Source organism: Podarcis raffonei, chromosome 4, assembly GCF_027172205.1.
Source record: "Podarcis raffonei isolate rPodRaf1 chromosome 4, rPodRaf1.pri, whole genome shotgun sequence".
NCBI lineage: Eukaryota > Metazoa > Chordata > Lepidosauria > Squamata > Lacertidae > Podarcis > Podarcis raffonei.
In genome coordinates, this window is record NC_070605.1 from 28,629,314 (window position 1) to 28,649,370 (window position 20,057).

The 20,057-nt window shown below is 43.5% G+C and overlaps 1 protein-coding gene and 2 non-coding genes across 3 annotated transcripts; 1 reads left to right on the top strand and 2 right to left on the bottom strand.

The window, feature by feature from the left end:
* Nucleotides 1-4,102: 4,102 nt before the first annotated feature.
* On the bottom strand, nt 4,103-4,175 carry TRNAV-AAC (transfer RNA valine (anticodon AAC)). The gene has a single exon. It is a non-coding gene; the product is annotated as a tRNA-Val (tRNA).
* Nucleotides 4,176-4,839: 664 nt separating this feature from the next.
* Nucleotides 4,840-4,913, bottom strand: TRNAN-GUU (transfer RNA asparagine (anticodon GUU)). The gene has a single exon. It is a non-coding gene; the product is annotated as a tRNA-Asn (tRNA).
* A 6,403-nt stretch (nt 4,914-11,316) lies between these two features.
* Nucleotides 11,317-18,786, top strand: ALOX5AP (arachidonate 5-lipoxygenase activating protein). The gene is made up of 5 exons (XM_053386004.1): nt 11,317-12,250; nt 14,844-14,943; nt 15,794-15,864; nt 17,082-17,163; nt 18,077-18,786. The coding sequence occupies exons 1-5, from the start codon at nt 12,181-12,183 to the stop codon at nt 18,237-18,239; spliced, it is 486 nt and encodes a 161-aa protein (XP_053241979.1). The 5' UTR covers nt 11,317-12,180; the 3' UTR covers nt 18,240-18,786.
* The last annotated feature ends 1,271 nt before the right edge of the window (nt 18,787-20,057 follow it).

Genomic DNA, 20,057 nt, shown 5'->3' on the forward strand with positions numbered 1-20,057 from the left:
GCATCATGTTCAGAAGTGTGGCAGCACAGTTGCTGACAGATGCTTGTCTCAAAACTCTCATTGGCATAGTCAGCTCTTTAAAAAAGAGCTGTTAGGTTTCTATTTTTCCCCACAATTATGTGTGTTAAATTATTTTGTTTTGTACACTTGAAAGAAAAAATTATGTTCTCAAAAGATATCTAATGAAGCAAGTTTCATCTAAATCAATAATGAAGAGAATGTGACATAAACATACATCTTTTCAGCCTGCTCTTTCTGATTAAATAATAGTCCTTTGTGATTGCTGTGTTTGTGCATAATGCTAAACCATGGCTTGCTTTAACCCTGATTTGTTGGGGTGAGGGGAACCTGAGTTGTCTCACCAATAAGCAAGTAAGACATGGCTTACTTCTAGAAAGTTGGTTTGTTTTCAGCTGTTCTTGCTTTATGCCTCTGTAGCTTGCCCAAGTTCTAGAGATTGGGTGGCTAAACAAACCTTGGTTAAGCAAAGTTGTTTGGTTTGGACAGACCATGGTTAGTCCGATTGTCTGGATTCATATGTTCACAAACACCACATTTTGGCTAAACAGGTCATGCCTTAGTTTTAGTTATGTATGAAACCGGGCCCCTCCCTCCTGTTCAGATGAGTTGTGAGGTTTAAGATTCATTTAGGAAGCACTTGGGTTTTATTACAGTCAAGTAGTATATAAATTTAGTTAAATAAAAAATACTATTTCTGGGACCATCCTAAAGGGATATCAGCAAATCTACTAAAACTTGAATCAAGGCATTTTAAAACACACCCAGTTTCAATCAAAATGAAAAGAAAGTTGTTTTCAAAAGTGGAGGCAGTCTAAAACTGACTTATATTTCTCATTGTGTTTTTAAGCACCCTTTGAGAAGCAAGAAAGCATGTTGCATTTTTCACATTTACTTCATTGTATTGATTATTCAAGAGGTACGCGGGTGGCGCTGTGGGTTAAACCACAGAGCCTAGGACTTGCCGATCAGAAGGTCGGCGGTTCGAGTCCCCACAGCAGGGTGAGCTCCTGTTGCTCCGTCCCTGCTCCTGCCAACCTAGCAGTTCGAAAGTACGTCAAAAGTGCATTTAGATAAATAGGTACCGCTCCGGTGGGAAGGTAAACGGCGTTTCCATGCACTGCTCTGGTTTGCCAGAAGCGGCTTAGTCATGCTGGCCACATGACCCGGAAGCTGTACGCCGGCTCCCTCTGCCAATAAAGCAAGATGAGCGCCGCACCCCAGAGTCGGCCACGACTGGACCTAATGGTCAGGGATCCCTTTACCTTTTACCTATTGATTATTCACATTCCAGAAAATGGATCACTTACTTGGTGAGGGAATCTTGGGAGTGCAAGTACATTTATTTGTCGGCCTGTCGCCACCTCTACTTAATGACTTCATGCCACCTAAATGCATCTGTTCCATAACTGATGTATTTATTGTTAGGTAATGCCAACTTAGAGCTAAACCTAGGAGGCTGCCAAAGGCTGTGTAGAAACTACAGTAGATCTTGCTCTGATCGTATACCGGTATTTGTTATATTTATATATGACCTTTATCTTCCAAGGATCTCAAGGTGGCAGGTGTGGAGGACTCCCTGGACTGAATAGGATAACTGCCCCTGAAGGACCAGGTACGCAGCCTGGGAGTAATTTTGGACTAACAGCTGACCACGGAGGCGCAGGTCAGTTCTGTGTCCAGGGCAGCTGTCTACCAGCTCCATCTGGTATGCAGACTGTCTCGCCAGAGTGGTGCATGCTCTAGATATCTCCCGCTTGGACTACCGCAATACGCTCTACATGGGGCTACCTTTGAAGGTGACCCAGATACTACAACTAATCCAGAATGCGGCAGCTAGACTGGTGACTGCTGAGATCATATAAAACTGGTCCTGAAAGACCTGCATTGGCTCCCAGTACGTTTCCGAGCACAATTCAAAGTGTTGGTGCTGACCTTTAAAGCCCTAAATGGCCTTGACCAAGTATATATGAAGGAGCATCTCCACCCCCATCATTCAGCCCAGACACTGAGGCACAAAGACACAAAGGGAGCCTTCTGGTGGTTCCCTCACTGCGAGAAGTGAGGTTACAGGGGACCAGGCAGAGGGCCTTCTCGGTAGTGGCACCCGCCCTGTGGAACGCCCTCCCATCAGATGTCAAGGAAATAAACAACTATATGACATCTGAAGGTGGCCCTGTTTAGGGAAGTTTTTTATGTTTGATGTTTAGTTGTGTTTTTAATATTCTATTGGGAGCCCCAGCCAGATGGACGAGGTATAAATAATAAAATTTTTACATGGTTTAAAATTATTACATGGTTCTCCCCATTTCATCCTCACAACAACCCTGTGAGATAGGTTAGGCTAAGAGATGATGTCTGGGCTAAGCTCACCCAGTGAGCTTCATGGCTGAGTGAGGATTCCAACACACTAACCATTACGCACAGAGGCTTTAAGATCGGAGCCAGAGCAGCTGATGCGCAGAGATTAAATCAGGCTGCCTCGCATGCACAAACCTGTTCCCAGCTAGGAACATGGTGGCGCAGCTCATGCAAGATTAAAACCTGCCCTCCTGTCCATCAGTTGATGTCACTAGTGTGACATTGTCTGATGGGCCGTGGTGTGGGGGGAAACAACCTGTTGGGCCAATATTGACACAAAGTGTTCTGGATCTTGTAATTTAACACACACCCACACCCCGAGTTAAAATTTCCAACAGTCCTTGATAAACTACAGTGCGCAGAATTCGGGGGGGGCGGGGGTTGCCTCCAATGGTGGAGGCCAGAGCAATAGCCATTGTGGCTAATAGGCATTGCTAGTCCTCTCTTCACCTCACCCCAATGTATAATACAGTGGTACCTCGGGTTACATACGCTTCAGGTTACATACGCTTCAGGTTACAGACTCCGCTAACCCAGAAATAGTGCTTCAGGTTAAGAACTTTTCTTCAGGTTGAGAACAGAAATTGTGCTCTGGTGGCGCAGCGGCAGCAGGAGGCCCCATTAGCTAAAGTGGTGCTTCAGGTTAAGAACAGTTTCAGGTTAACTACAGCCCTCCAGATCGAATTAAGTACTTAACCCGAGGTACCACTGTACTGCAGAGTTTTCCCTGGGATGTAGCAGTCGCCACTTTTGATGCTTTTTTTGCAACTCAGAGGAAAGTTTGCCCAACCAGGCGCTCCCTCCTTGTGGATTTGGGGGGGGGGGCAAGCAGGATTCTCACGAAACTGTGCAAAGGAAACTTATCTGTGGCTGAAGGCGCTAAATGCAAACTTTTAAGTCAGGGGTCAGCAAACTTTTCCAGCAGGGGGCCGGTCCACTGTCCCTCAGACCTTGGTGTGGGGCGGACTATATTTTGGAAGGGGAAAAAATGAACAAATTCCTATGCCCCACAAATAACCCAGAAATGCATTTTAAATAAAAGGACACATTCTACTCATGTAAAAGCACCCTGATTCCCAGACCGTCCGCGGGCCGGATTTAGAAGGTGATTGGGCCGGATCCGGCCCCCGGGCCTTAGTTTGCCTACCCATGTTTTAAGTGAATTTTTTAAATAATCCGGATTAGAAATAATGGCACACTGTTGCGGAGATGCGATCCATTACTGCTCTGCAAACAGGCCCTTGCTCAGCTCCTTGCTTTTTAGGGTTCCCTTTCCCAAACACGGAGGAAACGATTCTCCTCCCACCATGGCTCCGCGCTAATAAAAGTACAGATTTTTTTAAAAATGCACAATTAATTACTTGAAATAATGTAAGAGCTTTCAGTGTGAGAATTGGAAGTGTGAATTCTGCCGTCGCTTTGTTCTCACTTTCAGAAGCATGCAACGTTTTCTCCATCTTCCTAAAACAGGCATTTAATCACCCAGATTTCTCCCCACCGACACGCACCCCATTTGGAAATAAATCGACGCGAGCCGAGCAATGAAAGCAAAACAAAAATTGCAGAGCGGTTGGGTAAAGTTTGCTGAGTGACTGAACTTGCGTTCAAACCACATTAATACTTATCATTGGTACAAAAGAACACAAAGCCCGGGCGGTATCTCCTCTACACGTGTTCTGATCGTAAAATGTCTCACAAACACTATCGAGAAAAATTTAAAAAGTGTTTCCGCCCGGTTTCGAACCGGGGACCTTTCGCGTGTTAGGCGAACGTGATAACCACTACACTACGGAAACCCAGGTCGGCTTTAGGTTTCCCCACATGATCCTTATAGCAGAATTCGCATGTGCATTTCTTGCCGTTTTCTGAATTTTTGCAAGCTTTAGCGTTTAGCCGCGTGCTGGTGGTGGGGATGGGGAAGGGAAAACCTCTAGAATGCATGGATATAGATACATACATAGACATGGATATGTAAATACACACACACACACACACACACACACACAGAGAGAGAGACAAAATTCTGTTCTATAATACTAGTTTATTATTTTTGCAAAGTAAGGTGCCATCAAGTGTGGCTAAAAGTCACGCCTAAACTTGGCAGTCTGGATCCATCCATGTCCAACAGCTACTTTGCAACATTCGACAGACCTAATTTACAATGTGCAAGTTTCTGTACTTGGTGCACTTCCCTGTAGGAGACACGGAGAAAAAGCGGCATGCCCGGTAGTTTCCCTGCACCTGCTTCGACTACACCAGTTTCCCGGTTAAAAAATAAATAAATAAAAATCAGAAGTTCAGAGTGGTATCTATGAATTACATGCAAGGTACTTCCTTCTTCCAAACCGGAGCTGCTTTGCAGAATTAAATTGCAGAGTGAGATAAATCCGTTCTAACGATGCGACAAACTTTGCAGAGCAAGAATGGGAAAGAGAGTAAGTAAAAAAGATCCGCTCTCCCCGTCCCTGGGTGGGCTCGAACCACCAACCTTTCGGTTAACAGCCGAACGCGCTAACCGATTGCGCCACAGAGACTCCGCTGGTTTCGGGTGTCTGCCAGGAAAGTACTAATGGTTTCAAGCCTTGCTGTTATTTCGACTGCTAACGCGCTTCCTTTAATTCATTCTTCCATCATCACTTCCACCTCCAAAATAGCTGTTGCAAAAACCCCGGAAACAAACCTCCTTCCTAATGACAGGAAGGCTGGACGAGGAAAGCTCTTGCAGCTGCAGCAGCAGCAAATGATAAGATAATAAGAAGAGCCCCAAACGGGGGAACTTGCACAAAACGCCTGCCTTAAATTTCGCCCTTTCTTGGGGTTCCTGATCGCCCAGCCCAAACTAACAAGATTCCTCCAGTGGGAGAAAAGGGCAAGTTAAAAGTGGGGATATTATCCCAGTTCCTTCTCCCTTTGATTTTGATGCGCGTGGCTGGCTGCTGCTTTGACCTAGCCAGGCAGCAATTTCTGGGAAAGGGCACCAGGAATCAATCGAACATAAGCTTCTGGATATTGCAGTCTCTTAACAGATCCCGCTTGGCCCTTAATCGCACACTGAATAACTTCTCTTTCCACCTCCCCAACGCCCTTTCTGAAGCCACTTCTCTATTCTGTTCTGCAGCACCACTTTGCACCCACCTTCACACCCATGTGCATGCCCCCCCCCACGCCTTGCACAACCCACCCCCAGGCTAACCTCCTGCAACTTCCTCCTCCCATATGTTGCAACTGCCTAGCACCCTTTTCACCTCCTGCTCAACCCTGATTTAAGGTTATAACACTGATGATGGTGGTGGTGTTTTTATTGATACCCGCCCATCTGGCTGGCTTGTGTGTAAATAATAAATAAAAACAAGTGGGGACCGCAACTACCTCTCTCTCTTTTTGTACCTAAATATTTTGTATACTACAGTGGTACCTCGGGTTACAGATGCTTCAGGTTAGAGACTCTTCAGGTTACAGACTCCACTAACCCAGAAATAGTACCTCGGGTTAAGAACTTTGCTTCAGGATGAGAACAGAAGTTGCGTGGTGGCAGCGAGAGGCCCCATTAGCTAAAGAGGTACCCCAGGTTAAGAACAGTTTCAGGTTAAGAACACACCTCCAGAATGAATTAAGTGCTTAACCCGAGGTACCACTGTACTGCAAACTTCCCCAAGCCAATTGACACCATTTTAGCCATACGGGTAACTCGTAACTTATGCGCATTTAAGTAGTGCACCTTCAGCTTCATGCACTTGGCAAAAAATTAAAACGGGTGGGAAGAGGGTGTGCATCCAGGAAGAAAGACTTTGGCAATCCCACCCATCAATGAACCCAACTTTCTTTTGGCTATATGCAATTTTGGCTTTATAGGAAGCTTGGATATTAGAAATGGAGGGAATGATAATGGTATATAATCATGTCTGGAGTATAATTTTGTCCACGGGAGAGTCATTACACTAGATCTTATCAATAAAAGGGGGGATGCAGGAGGCTAACACCAATGCTTGAACTATAAGGATGATACTCACCCTTCCTTTGCTTTTAGGAAAAGAAAGCTAGGAAAGAAAAGGAAGATGGAGGAGGAAGTATGGAAATGCCATATGGGGGCCAAGGGGAAGAAGTTATCACTATCAGGCAGCATGGCTGATTCAGCTGCTTGTAGATCCAAGCTTGCTGTTTTTAGGAGGGTAACAAAGCACTTTCTTGTGATGTGAATGTTGGCAACTCTCTCCACAGTAAATAAGCCATATTTCAGAAAGACACTTCGCTGTGCCTCATTTTTTCCAAAGGAAACACTAACTCTGGTCAAGTGCCAAGACCACTGGAATCTTGCACCACTCAGCAGAGATTGGGGTGGCCTATAACAGTATTTTATAAGTTTATAGTAAACAGGAGAATTTCATTATATAAACAGCTGGGTTTTCTATTTCCAAATATGGGGAATCCACCTTGATATGTTCCTTTGTCTCAGCAGCTATTGGTGCAACATGAAACCTGCCCAGCACCTAACGGCCTCGTTTGAAGGTCTGCTACTTCCTTCTACATTCCATTTTAAGACTTTGACCCAAGGCAGACCCATGACTTCACCACCAGATAATTTTTTTTTTATTTCTTCACCATCCTCTGTTTCCCATCTAACACCTAGATTCTAGCTTGATGAAGAGTTTGAAGTAAGCTTGTGCATTTTGGTTGACCTAATAAAGGTACTTTAAGGTTAAAGCTATGGTTTTCCCAGTAGTGATGTATGGAAGTGAGAGCTGCACCATAAAGAAGGCTGATCGCCAAAGAATTGATGCTTTTGAATTATGGTGCTGGAGGAGACTCTTGAGAGTCCCGTGGACTGCAAGAAGATCAAACCTATCCATTCTTAAGGAAATCAGCCCTGAGTGCTCACTGGAAGGACAGATTGTGAAGCTGAGACTCCAGTACTTTGGCCACCTCATGAGAAGAGAAGACTCCCTGGAAAAGACCCTGATATTGGGAAAGATGGAGGGCACAAGGGGACGACAGAGGACAAGATGGTTGGACAGTGTTCTCGAAGCTACCAGCATGAGTTTGACCAAACTGCGGGAGGCAGTGGAAGACAGGAGTGCCTGGCGTGCTCTGGTCCAGGGGGTCACAAAGAGTCGGACACGACTAAACGACTAAACAACAACAACAACAATAAAGATACATCGCTAACAAAGATTTTACAATAAATGGAGTGTTTTATAATAAATGCATAAATTTTATTAAGGATCTTATGGTTTAATAAGGAAGTCTATTGCCTAGTTCCTCTTTCTTTGTGCTGCTTCTAACAGGCCTCTTGAAAAGGAAAAGAACAAGGAAACCACATCCTTTGTGGGTAAGTAAAGATTCAAAAAAACAAAATTAAGCCAAGCAGCAACAGCACCACACACACAATAACTAAGTATCCATGAAAGCCGGTGAAAAAGTGTGTCTCAACCAGGATGCAGAATGAGAATATCAAAATGACTATGGTTTGCCTTGTTTTGGATTTGTGTGATCCTGAAAAGGTCTTCACAATTGCACCTCCCTATGTTCTGAGCTTGACCGCTCAAGATGCTTTAGAGGTTAATGGGAACAGGAACTGGGAACAGGGAGGTTCTGCAGAGCAGTGGCAGAAAATCTGCTGCGCATGCAGGAGGCCCCAGCTTCAATCCCAGACATCTCCAGCAAGGTCTGAGAGAGGCCCCTGCCTTCTGAATTCCTGGACAGCTGCTGCCAGTCAGTGTAGGCAATACTGAACTAGATGGACCAATGGTTTGACTCAGGTGGCGCTGTGGTCTAAACCACATAGCCTAGGGCTTGCCGATTGGAAGGTCGGCGGTTTGAATCCCCGCGATGAGGTGAGCTCCCATTACTTGGTCCCAGCTCCTGCCCACCTAGCAGTTTGAAAGCATGTCAGAGTGCAAGTAGATAAATAGGTACCGCTCCGGCAGGAAGGTAAACGGCGCTTCCATGCGCTGCTCTGGTTTCGCCAGAAGCGGCTTAGTCATGCTGGCCACATGACCCGGAAAAACTGTCTGCAGACAAACGTTGGCTCCCTCGGCCAGTAAAGCGAGATGAGCGCCACAACCCCAGAGTTGTTTGCGACTGGACTTAAAATGTCATGGGTCCCTTTACCTTTAGGCATCTTCCTATGTTCCTATGTCATCTCTTAGACAAGGTGGGGAAGGAATTTGTAAAGACTGAAGTGGGCCAGAAAAAAAAAGAGTAAGAGAGAACAAGAGAAAAGAAAAATAGGATAGGGTGCCAGATGGTGAAAATGTGATACAAAGAGAGGAAGCAGAATTGAAAGGACTGATGCCGTCACAAGACACCCCATGCCAATATGTGGCTTTCAAATCTTACTGGAAAGATCAGACGTCAGTGTCTATTCTCGTAACCAGTACTGGGTGAAAAGCCTGTTTTCTTCCAAGTGAACAGTGAGACAGTCGCACACACCTGATGCTACACATTGGGTTCAGATTTTAGTGTGCCACCAAAATTTTGGCATTCCGAAAGCCCCTCTTCACGTACAGTAAAAGGTAGACATGGCTGGGTTTCCATGGGGAGGAGTAAATACGGAGTAGGGCGGTTGTGAGAGCAGCCCTGGGATGACAGACTTGTGATTCTTCAGATGATGACAGACTACCCCTCCCATCATCCCTGATCCTTGGTCATGCTGGCTGGGGCGGATGGGAGTTGGAGTCTAGTAACATCTAGAGGACCAGAGTTCCCCCTGTGTAATAGACCAGCAATACATCCCTTCCTATAAATTGCAACCGTTCAGATCAATCTGAAATAGCCATGGATTAGCAGTGGAGATTGGATCTTGGGAGAAGCACAGTGCAGGAACTATTTAACAAAGAACACTCCTATGTTCTTCCTCTCTGTATATTTGCCCATGCAAATAATAGCGTCATTGGATATACTGGGCAATTTTGTTGACACACAGGTAGGATAATATTGGGTATTCATGTCTCACCACTACATATATCTCTTGCATCTGAGGCAGTAACTCACTGGCAGAGCACCTGCTATAGCTGCCAGGGTCAGTCCCTCATTTAGTCTCCAGCAAGGTAGGTTTGGAAAGACAGCGTGGCAGTGCGGAGTAGTCAGCAGGAGCCATAAACTGCAGATTCTCAGCTTTGAATATTTCACTTTATTTTTAAAGGGTGGTTTTAGCACTTTTAGAACCAGATATACGAGAAGAAAACTGGCAGGCCCTATTTCCCTCCTTTGTTTTGTGACCAACTGTCCTGCATCTGCCTGCCTGTGTTTTTAGTCAGTGAATGAGGTCGTAGCAATGGCTGACATTTAAGAAAGCAGGTCTAGCCAATTAGACAAAGAGAAGGCAAAAGAAATTCTAGAGATGGAACTTCTGGGGTCATTTTTAATAACAACAACAACAACAACAATTTATTAATACCCCGCCCATCTGGCTGGGTTTCCTCAGCCACTCTGGGCAGCTTCCAACAGAATATTAAAATACAATAGTCTATTAAACATTAAAAGCTTCCCTAAACAGGGCTGCCTTCAGATGTCTTCTAAAAGTCTGGTGGTAGTTCTTCTCTTTGACATCTGGTGGGAGGGTGTTCCACAGGGCGGGTGCCATTACCGAGAAGGCCCTCTGCCTGGTTCCCTGTAACTTGGCTTCTCACTGGGAGGGAACCGCCAGAAGGTCCTCGGAGCTGGACCTCAGTGTCCGGGCAGAATGATGGGGGTGGAGACGCTCCTTCAGGTATACTGGACCGAGGCCATTTTAAAGTTTTTATGTTAGTCTTCCCTGGTACTGCTGCTGCTCCATAGAAAACAAGTAGCTCTGGGTATAGCTCTGATTAGGGAGGAGGTTGTCAACCTAAACCCCAAACCTCAGGTCTTATTTTATCTCTTATAACCCCCCACACACACACACACAAAAAGTGGGGTTTTTTTCTTTGTAAACATTTTTTTTTAAATGGCCAGTATCAATGCAGATGAAGCCCATCAATATTGTACGCATATTGCTGGGGTCAGAGCTATAGCTGAATGTGGGTTATGCCAACCCAGTAAAGTAACCTGCTATTGCTAAACACATTTTCCTGCAGGATGGGGCAGGAGATTAAAGTAGTCTATGACCATCCTGAAGTGTCGTCCAGTGTTGCTATTCTGGCATATTTCTTATGCTGCTGGAGCAATGGGCAGGAAGAGCTGGAGTATAGGTTTCTAAGAAGCCTGATCTACCCAAGCTTTGCCACCAGCCACCAGATCTACTAAAGGTGTTCTCTGATGCTGGCTAAGAAAATAGGGAGAGCCTGCTGGATCAGGCCAATGACCCACCTAGTCCAGCATCCTGTTCTCACAGTGGTAGGGTTGCTATATTTATTCCTGCAGATCCACACGGCTACCAGTCAGTGCACAGAAGACTAGATTAGATGAACCACATATAAGGCCACTTCCTATGTTCCTTGATATTGCAGCACGTGTCACACGAATCTTATTACACATGCAAACTGGAGAGCAGCTTCCCTTTCGCAGCCACAAAATGTAGCACAAATGAAGCATGCAAAGGAAGTTTGCAAGATAAAACAGTTGTAAATTTGTTTTTGGAAAAATCCTCAAAGCTATGACTAATTTCTACCAGTTACAAAGTTACACACCATGTGCTTCACGCAGGGAACATTCCTCCACCTTCTTTTTACCCAATCTGCTGGCTGTTACTCCATCATCTGTCTGAGATTGTTTCATATCTTAGGTTCCTCCATTGTAAACTGCAATTTCCACTGCAAATGCAAAAGCTAATGTTAATTGACAGTGGTCTCATACTGTTTTAAAAAGAATTAAGTTTATAGTGTTTCCTAGGAACTGGTATTCAAAGTCATGCCCTCACTGATAACTGAAGGTAGAACACTGACATCAGGCCTAGCAGCCATTGATAGCCTTTCATGTGCAATTTGTAAGCAAAGCATGGAAGAAAGATTTTAATACTGTGTTCAAATGGGGGGGGGGATCCAGCTTCTATGTCTACATGGAGGGCAGAACTACACAGACATAAGAAAACATGGGATTCCCAATCCCATGTTTTACTAGCAAGGAAAATGCAATGATGGGGCAAATGCAAGGGAGAATCAGGGAAGAAAGAAAGTGCATAACTCTGACTTGTAGCACATTACCTTTTCCTTTTCCCTCCTCAACCCTTTTTCCTTTTGTGTTGTGTTTTAGATTAAAAATCTGTGGACAGGGACCATCTTGCTCTCATGTAAGGCATTTTGGGATCCTTTTTGGCTTAAGAGCAGAGTAAGATTATTTAAATGGATAAAATAATAACAACTAACCCAACCACTTAATTGCCTGTTTTTCAATATTATCCTAGTTTTCTAGTTCTTATTAGTATCTCTGCAGGATCTTGTTCTGAAGATGGTCCAAACAGATTGTGGCAGAGAGATTCTTAAATTTAGGCTGTCGTCTCATGCCCGTGGGAGTAAACCGTGGTTCACATTGAGCCTTTGAGTCACAAATGCGATGGCACTGTTAATTCAGATTCACGCAGGTTGCACGATATGGATTGGTTCAAAGCAACAGGCACTTCTGCTTCTTCACATGGGCACGTCACCTAGATATGCAGATTATGGAAGCCAAAACAAAAAGATTGAGAGGCATGGCCTTCACAGCTGATAAATGCAATGCACTTTTGAAGATGATATGCTACTATCATGCTGCCTTTTAGCTGTGGAGCCATCAGAAAAGTTACATGATGCAAGATAAGGGAGAGGATCACTTCCTCCCTCTGTGGTTTGTCTGGCTGAGTTGCTAAAAAAAGGCTGAGCAGAATATCCTGGCAAGCCTGCCGTCAGCATGGACCAAGAAGTGGTGGGGTACATTGTCCTCCTGGTCATCGTTACGCTTTTAAGCGTCGTCCAAAATGGTAAGAAAGAACAAGGGAGGGGGGAGGTCAGAAAAAGAGGCAGACCTGAGCATTAGGCATGGGGTGAGAAAGATTTGAATGAATGCATTTAAATAATAATAATCCGTATTTGTACATGTTGTTTCAGAGCTCCTCTCGGAATCCCGCCCCTCTTTTTGTTGATTTGTCTGGGTTTTAAATTAAATACTTGCAATGTGTGTTCCAGATTACTTAGCCTAGCAATATTGGCACTAAGTTCCATGTTAAATTAACACTGAGAGAATGGCAGGGGGAAGAATCTCACATGTGGCAAGTTGCAGGCTGGTGGGGATGGAAATGTTCCTTCTGGTGATAGCAGGAGGTGACCGGGCTGCTGCCTAGGTTGACTGGGAGTGGGAGGTGGGCTCCCTTGGGCGGGGGGGGGGACCAGACTCTTACCTGCAGGGAAACACTGAGCAGGGCTGACACCTCACCTAGCATCAATGCCAGCATCACCTTAGCTGCTCTACACCGATTCAGTACCATCTTGTTGGTACTGACCAGCAGTGATCAACTCCCGCCCGGGAACCAATGTCTCCACTGTGGAAGGACGTGTGGATCCAGAATTGGCCTCCACAGTCACTTACGGACTCATTGTTAAAACCGTGTTTATGGAAGACAATCTTACTTGACTACGAGTGATCGCCAAAGAAGAAGAAGAAGCAGTGACTCTGGGATTTCAGACTGGGGTCTTTCCTATCGCCACTGGGAGAAGCTGCCTGTGGACTGGACCTGGGAACCTCCTTCTTTCAAAGCTGCTGCCCTTCTACATTTCCTCTTCCCTGCTGCACTGAACTTTTGGGGTTCAGTGAGGAGTAGTGAGGAGAGAAGGGGATTAATGGAGAATGGGATTTCTGAGTTGTTGTTTTTAGAAAAACTTCAACTTACATTCTCTCCAACTCACAGGTCCTCACACACAGTGACATTATACAGTGGTACCTCAGGTTACATACGCTTCAGGTTACATATGCTTCAGGTTACAGATTCTGCAAACTCAGAAACAGTGCTTCAGGTTAAGAACTTTGCTTCAGGATGAGAACAGAAATCATGCTCCAGTGGCATGGCGGCAGCAGGAGGCCCCATTACCTAAAGTGGTGCTTCAGGTTAAGAACAGTTTCAGGTTAAGAACAGACCTCTGGAACAAATTAAGTACTTAACCCAAGGTACCACTGTATATGCAACAGAGAGCATAAAGTCCAGAAGGAGAACAAAAAGTTTGAGAAGCAGTAGAGAGAGGAGGAGATTCTATTTAGAGCACCAAGCTGCCCTTTTAGACAAGTTTGTTCTGGATCCTGGAGGGATGCCGTTGATCACTGAAACCGTATCTTTGTTATAGTGACTAACAACTTGCAGCAAAATGTTTGGGTTTCTCGGCATTCTTCAGATGCCCCAACATGACTCAGAGGGTGCTGTGGCCACGGTGGTAGATGCAGGACATTGATTTAGCAACACAGCTAGGAGCACCGTTCTCTGTCCTGCTCTCTTCTTGAATAAGCAGCATGAGATCAGTGCAATTGTGTAAACGAGTCAGGCTCTGTGCCTGGAGGCCATTCTTCTTATGTTAAATTCTCAGGATACTGCAGCAAGGCAGCAAGGAGTATCCGATTCCCAAACACACTGAATTGGTAACCCAAGAACTACCAATTCAGGTAGGAACCAACAGTTCTTTCTGGCTGAAGGCCTTACTGAAATTGCTGCAGTGCTTTCCAAGGCTAGAGAGACATTGTGTGCATTTTTCAAAGAAAAGCACAGCAGTTTTAGTAATGGCTAAGGCAACAGAACTTGGGTATTTGCAACCCCCTTAAAAACCAACCTTATGTTTTGGAGTCCCAGCACCATTTTTGAAAATTAAAAAAGCAGTTTGAGAGAGGGGATTTTCAGCAGAGGAATGAAAGGAGTTCTTAATCTTTCCTCCCCAAAATTTCAGTGGCTCTCAGCCAGCATCAGGCTTAGATTGGTGTCAGTTGCTGCTGGACTCTGGGCTCATGAAAGGTGTCTCTGGACCTTCACACCTTACAAAGACACCTGCAAGACTACCAACAGCAATGCTTGTTTGGATAGGGATAACATATTCCAGGCATTGATTTTCCATATATATTGTCTTTCCTTGCTTTACTATCCCAAATTCCATTCCTTCAAGCCATCCAAAAATTGAAAGTGATATTTGTGAAACATTAAGTTGATATTTTGTTAAGTCGTTGTTTGATGTTACTATGTTACAGAAATATTCTGATTTATAATTTAACTGTTTATTACATCACCTTTTTGGAAAAATTAATTTGCATTGCATTGGTTTATGGAACTGTTTGTTTTTTCTGTCTTTGACATTGTTTCTTAGCCACTTTGGGCTTCCCACAGGTAGGAAAAGTGGGACGTTAATATTGAAATGAAATGAAAATAAGCCTTTTCTTTTCTTTTCTTTTCTTTTCTTTTCTTTTCTTTTCTTTTCTTTTCTTTTCTTTTCTTCTCTTCTCTTCTCTTCTCTTCTCTTCTCTTCTCTTCTCTTCCCTTCCCTTCCCTTCCCTTCCCTTCCCTTCCCTTCCTTCCTTCCTTCCTTCCTTCCTTCCTAAAACAGCCTTTTTTGCAAGCAAAGTAGAGCAGGAAAGCAAGAACAGTACGGGCAAAATTGTTCACCGTGGCGGTACATCTCCCTTTGAGCGAGTCTTTACAGCCAAGTGAGTATTTATTTTGCGTGTCATGGGAAAGAGGAGTGAAATGGCCAACAATACTGCTGTAATTGTTGCAGACACAAGGCTTGTATCTAAAGAGAGATTCTGGGGCCCAAATTTGCTTTGATACTATTCCTACCCACCACCCCCATCCCAGAAAGCTGGCCTTCTAAGACTTTGAGCAGATCCACATCATACATTTAAAACATATTCAATGCATATTTAAAGCACATGACTTCCCCCAGAGAATCCTGGGGACTCTGGCTCTGTTAGATGTTCCCAGGATTAATTGGGGAAGTCGTGTGCTTTAAATGTGCATTGGGTGTCCTTTAAATGTACGGTGTGGCTCTCTCCTTCATGTTGTTGTTGACTCCGGTTTTTGAAACACAATGGCTTTGCTAGTTAGGAGAATGAGATGAAGTAAGGCTTGTTCTTATGCTCACCCTTCACCTCCTCTGGCACAGCCACCAGGATGGATCTGGAAGGTTTTGCTCACATTTTAGATTAACCACAGTTTGTTATGATGTTCATACCTGGACAATATGTGGTTAGTCTTAACCATGGTTTGCTGAAATGAGCCAACCTGAAATCAAGGTTTACCTAGCTAACAAACCATGGTTCCGATTAAAAGCTTCCTTCCCCAATTGTCTGTGTTTCAATTTGTGCATTGTACCTACGTCAAAAAAAATTGTAGATAACAGTTGTGACATGAACATCCCTTTGAGATTGCTATCTTTCTGATTTTACATTAAGCTTCCCTGTGATTGATATGCACCTTGTGCTTTGCTTCGAATTGCATGGAGACATTTTCTTGCTCTCAGTATGACGATATCCCTTTCTAAAAATAATTTCCTAGCCAAAACTGCAGAGACGCCTACCCTACCTTTCTTGCTGTGCTTTGGTGTGCTGGCTTGCTGTGTAGTCAAGGTAATGTATTCAGAGCCCTCTTCACACCATCCCCCTAGGGGTGTGTACACATTGCCTGATAATGTGCATTCAGTGCTGGATGCAGGCATGCTTGGGAGGGGGCTGCGCACATGATGTTGTCCCTATGCCATCCCTGGTTAAGCTAAAGTGCATTCTGCAGCAACAGTTTTATTCCGTTTTGTGCAAAGAGCGCACGTCTCAAGCGCTTGCTGCATTCAAATATACACAGAGAGTGTTTTCTTAGGTCACCTCCTACTGGGGAAGACCTCATCATGGTGCAAGACTGGGCCACTTCCTCTCTCCTACAAGACTTCCGCAGAATATTGTAATGCATGGGGCGAGGGAGGGAGGAAGGAAGTTACATCATTTCCACCAGAGCTTGGGAGGTGGGTGACTAACCTAATGAGGGGAGGGGAGCAGAGCACCTCCATGTGTACTACTTCATATACACTCCCACCTGTATGTACAGACAACAGAAGCGGTATTTCCTGCTTTAGGCAATGTTATTGTGCCAAGGGATGCACAACCGCAAATCACCGTCGACAAAAGCGCTCTGCAAAAAAAGAGAGAGCCCTGTGCGTTTCAGATCCCGCATGTGTACGTAGCCTAGGTTTTGCATTTATCAAGGCAAAATAGCAAATACTGCAGTTTCCTCTCTTTTTTTATTGATACAGCAAGAAAAGAAAAAAGAGAAAACACAAATACCAAAGTACACACAGGAATAACAATAGACACAAAATTTTCTTAACAAACAGTAAGACATAAATTGGTCTTAACACTAAAGACCTAACCCCCCGTCTATTCCATATTTCAATTTCATATAACTTATTGCCAATACACACTTTTATCATAATTAAACTTTTTCTTAATATATCTTAATTCTTATATCTGCCTTGCTACTATTACTGAAGTTCCTCAAATGCTGCAACCGAGTTTAAACTACCATATTTATATTTCCACAGGGCTCATCCTCTGAAAACCATAATAGTTAAGCCACTTTGAATCGTCGAAACAAAATAAAAAAATTCCTTCCAGTAGCACCTTAGAGACCAACTAAGTTTGTTATTGGGATGAGCTTTCGTGTGCATGGTATCTGAAGAAGTGTGCATGCACACGAAAGCTCATCCCAAACTTAGTTGAATCATGCTCAAGGTTGCATTTTAATCCAAGTGAAGTGACAATGTCTAACACGGCCTGCCTTTCCTACTTCTCTTTAGCTCCTGCTGCCTTTGCGGGACTGATGTACTTGTTTGTGAGACAGAAGTACTTTGTCGGCTATATGGGGGAAAGGACACAGAGGTAATTCCCCACTTACATCTTCTCAAAAGTTCTAAGATGGTGGCTCACTTGTCCATTCCTTGCCCCCCCCCCATAACAAGAGATGTTCTGGCTCTCCGTATGTTATTGGACTACAGATTCTATTGCCGCCCTTTAGTAGAAAGGGCAGGGTAGAAATGGAAATAAATAATGGAAATAAATTTAAAAATTCCAGCCCATTAGCCATGTTGGCTGGGGCTGATGGGAGTTGGAGTCCAACCATGTCTGGAGGCCCGTCGATTTCCTGCCACTATTCTAGATTCTCCTAATCAGTTTCTCGGGCTTATTTTGACATTGTGTTTTCCTTTTCACCTAGAATAATGCCTGAAGAGAAATACATGTGGGAAAATGCTTCTTTGGAATGTAGATTTTTCAGTAATGAAAATATGAGAAAGTGTCCTCATTGGTGTGGCAATGCAAAATCCCTGAAGGGAAAATGAGCCCGCAACCCTAAATCCGCAAAACCCCACTGAAGTCAATGGACCTTACACAGAGGGTCTCTGGTTGTCTTATACTGCTTGGCTTCCACACACCCCATCACGTTCCTGAATTAATATGCAAGGCTATTGAATTTTGTTTCAAGTATAATCAGTGACTATCATTTTTAATAGCTAGGATAAGATATATACGTCTCTTAAATGGAACCGTCTTGGTTACTGAGATGCATAAATTTTGCCCTGTGCACTGAATTCATCTGCTGATTTACACCTGCGCGGCTCACTCAAAATTAATTGTGCTTGCCAAGACATACATCAGTGCAGAGTTTGACCCCATTAATCTGAACATCTGAGCTCTATTTAAGTTGAGCTTGACCTTCATGACAGATAGAGAGGTTTAGCTCGTTTCTTGCAAATCAATATATTCTTACCTACTGCTTTTTCTCTCTCTCTCTTAGCACTCCTGGTTACATTTTCGGAAAACGCATCATAGCTTTCCTGTTCCTTATGTCTGCCGCTGGAGTCCTCAACTATTACCTGGGTTACTTTTTTGGAAGCGATTTTCAAATGTATATAAAAACCATAACTGGTACCATCTCCCCGCTGCTGCTTATTCCTTAAATCTCTGTAGAAAGAGAGGGAAGGAGGTGAAAGAGAATGGAGGTCAGTGTGCTTAGCCAATCAATATCCAGAAGCAGATGTTAGAAATGAACCTACAAAGCTGCTTTTAGATTGCCATAAATCCAATGCTCCTTGGGACTTTGTAGTTTTCATTTAACACAGATTTTTCCCCCCTACAAGAAAATGATTTATTGTGCACAGTTGGCATGTCTGTGGGAGAAGAGTAATATGTTCCTGTAATTTATCAGGCTCCCTCCTTTAAATGGGTTTGGTCACTGAATTCTTAAGTGCAAGGAAAATTTTATGCTGCCATCATTAAAAAAATTTTTTTTTACAAGATTCTAAGACATAATGCTTGATTTTTTTAGTCTTCTTGAATTTGTAATTCCTATGATAGTTAATGGCACTGAGGCTTCCATTTTGGTAGAAATAGAACCAGCCATCTGGCTCAAAGCCCTATTTTTATCATTATCATGTTAGCTTAATATACATCAGAATAAAGTATGATATACATTTTGGAACATGCTGTTATTTTAATAAAGTTATTTACAGTGACAAAATGATTACTTTTATTCTTTGATCCCTGTCATCCCTGAAGTCCACAAGAAGTTATTGGACCAAATCATGTGTGCTGGGTGTGATCTTGAGAGGTAACACAAAATCTTCACCAGGTGTAAGAGTTTAAAGCATAAACAATAAAAATAAAAAGGCATGAAAGTGTTATATGACTAGCTTTGGTAATATTGGTGAAAACTGGTTGTGCACACAGGGAACAGATTTAAAGTCACTCAGTACTCAAATGATATACAACATTATTTCCTTTTTATGTATAATATGCTAATTAACATTGATATTGATATTGATGCTAATTAACAAGAACAAGATAAAACTAGCCAGTCTTCTGTCCACCCTGTTTTTATTTATGTTTTTTTGCAGAGACTTGTAGTGAACACATAGCAGGTTTCCCCCACTTTTTCATTTTCTGAAGAGCATTGCTTATTCTGCCCCCCCATGTTTCTTTTGCTAGTTCTGTTTTAATTCTGGGGAAATTGAAAAGCAATGTGCAATACAGCACATTCAGGGGGGAGCTGTTTTGCTCATAAAAGAAAACAAGTGTTCTTTGCATTTCCTTAGATCAAAGTTCATATTTCTTATAAAGCATTTTCTGATGGCCTTTATTGTCAGTCAGTGCACATAATATGTCAACAGCTACCATTCTGGGGTGGCACGGCACTGGTGACATTTTTGTCTCCCGTCTAGTGCAGGATATTTACCAAAATAAACAAACAAAACCAAAAATTCCTAACTCATTACAGCAGGACCACTGATGCGCTGGATGGTATAAATCATATCTTTACAACTTTCTGCCTGCCTAGCATAAACAGGGTATATAAACATTGATCATCTTGTGTAATTGATCTCAGACTGCCTTTTCCACTCACAGAGCAAGCTTGACTGATCAGATTGGACCTGTGGAGCCACAATGTCTGTTCTGTGAAGTATTATGGGTCCGAAATGTTTTGAAATTAAAAAACAAACAAACCAAAAAACCAGTCTGTAATGCTATAAAAGGAATAAAGAAGGGTCCTTTAAGTAATGTCCTTTGCTATAGGGAACGTGCGGCAATCTTAAGCAATAAATGAATGTGCCACTGCCACCCAAATATTTTTAGCCATTCCAAACACCTGCTTGTCTTTATACAGGTGATGCACCTGCTGTTCACCTGCTCCTTGGAATGGAATAATCTCCGCTGCAGTCAGCATCACTGCAGGAAACAGCAGCCCTATAGGGTCAAACCTGACCCATGCTTCAGAGGCA

What these genes read in the sequence shown, in the direction of transcription:
- ALOX5AP (XM_053386004.1), top strand. Translation starts at nt 12,181, where the DNA reads ATGGACCAAGAAGTGGTGGGGTACATTGTCCTCCTGGTCATCGTTACG. An exon ending in GAGCGAGTCTTTACAGCCAA is followed by an intron (nt 14,944 to 15,793) that starts GTGAGTATTTAT and finishes ATAATTTCCTAG; the next exon opens with CCAAAACTGCAGAGACGCCT. An exon ending in ATGGGGGAAAGGACACAGAG is followed by an intron (nt 17,164 to 18,076) that starts GTAATTCCCCAC and finishes TCTCTCTCTTAG; the next exon opens with CACTCCTGGTTACATTTTCG.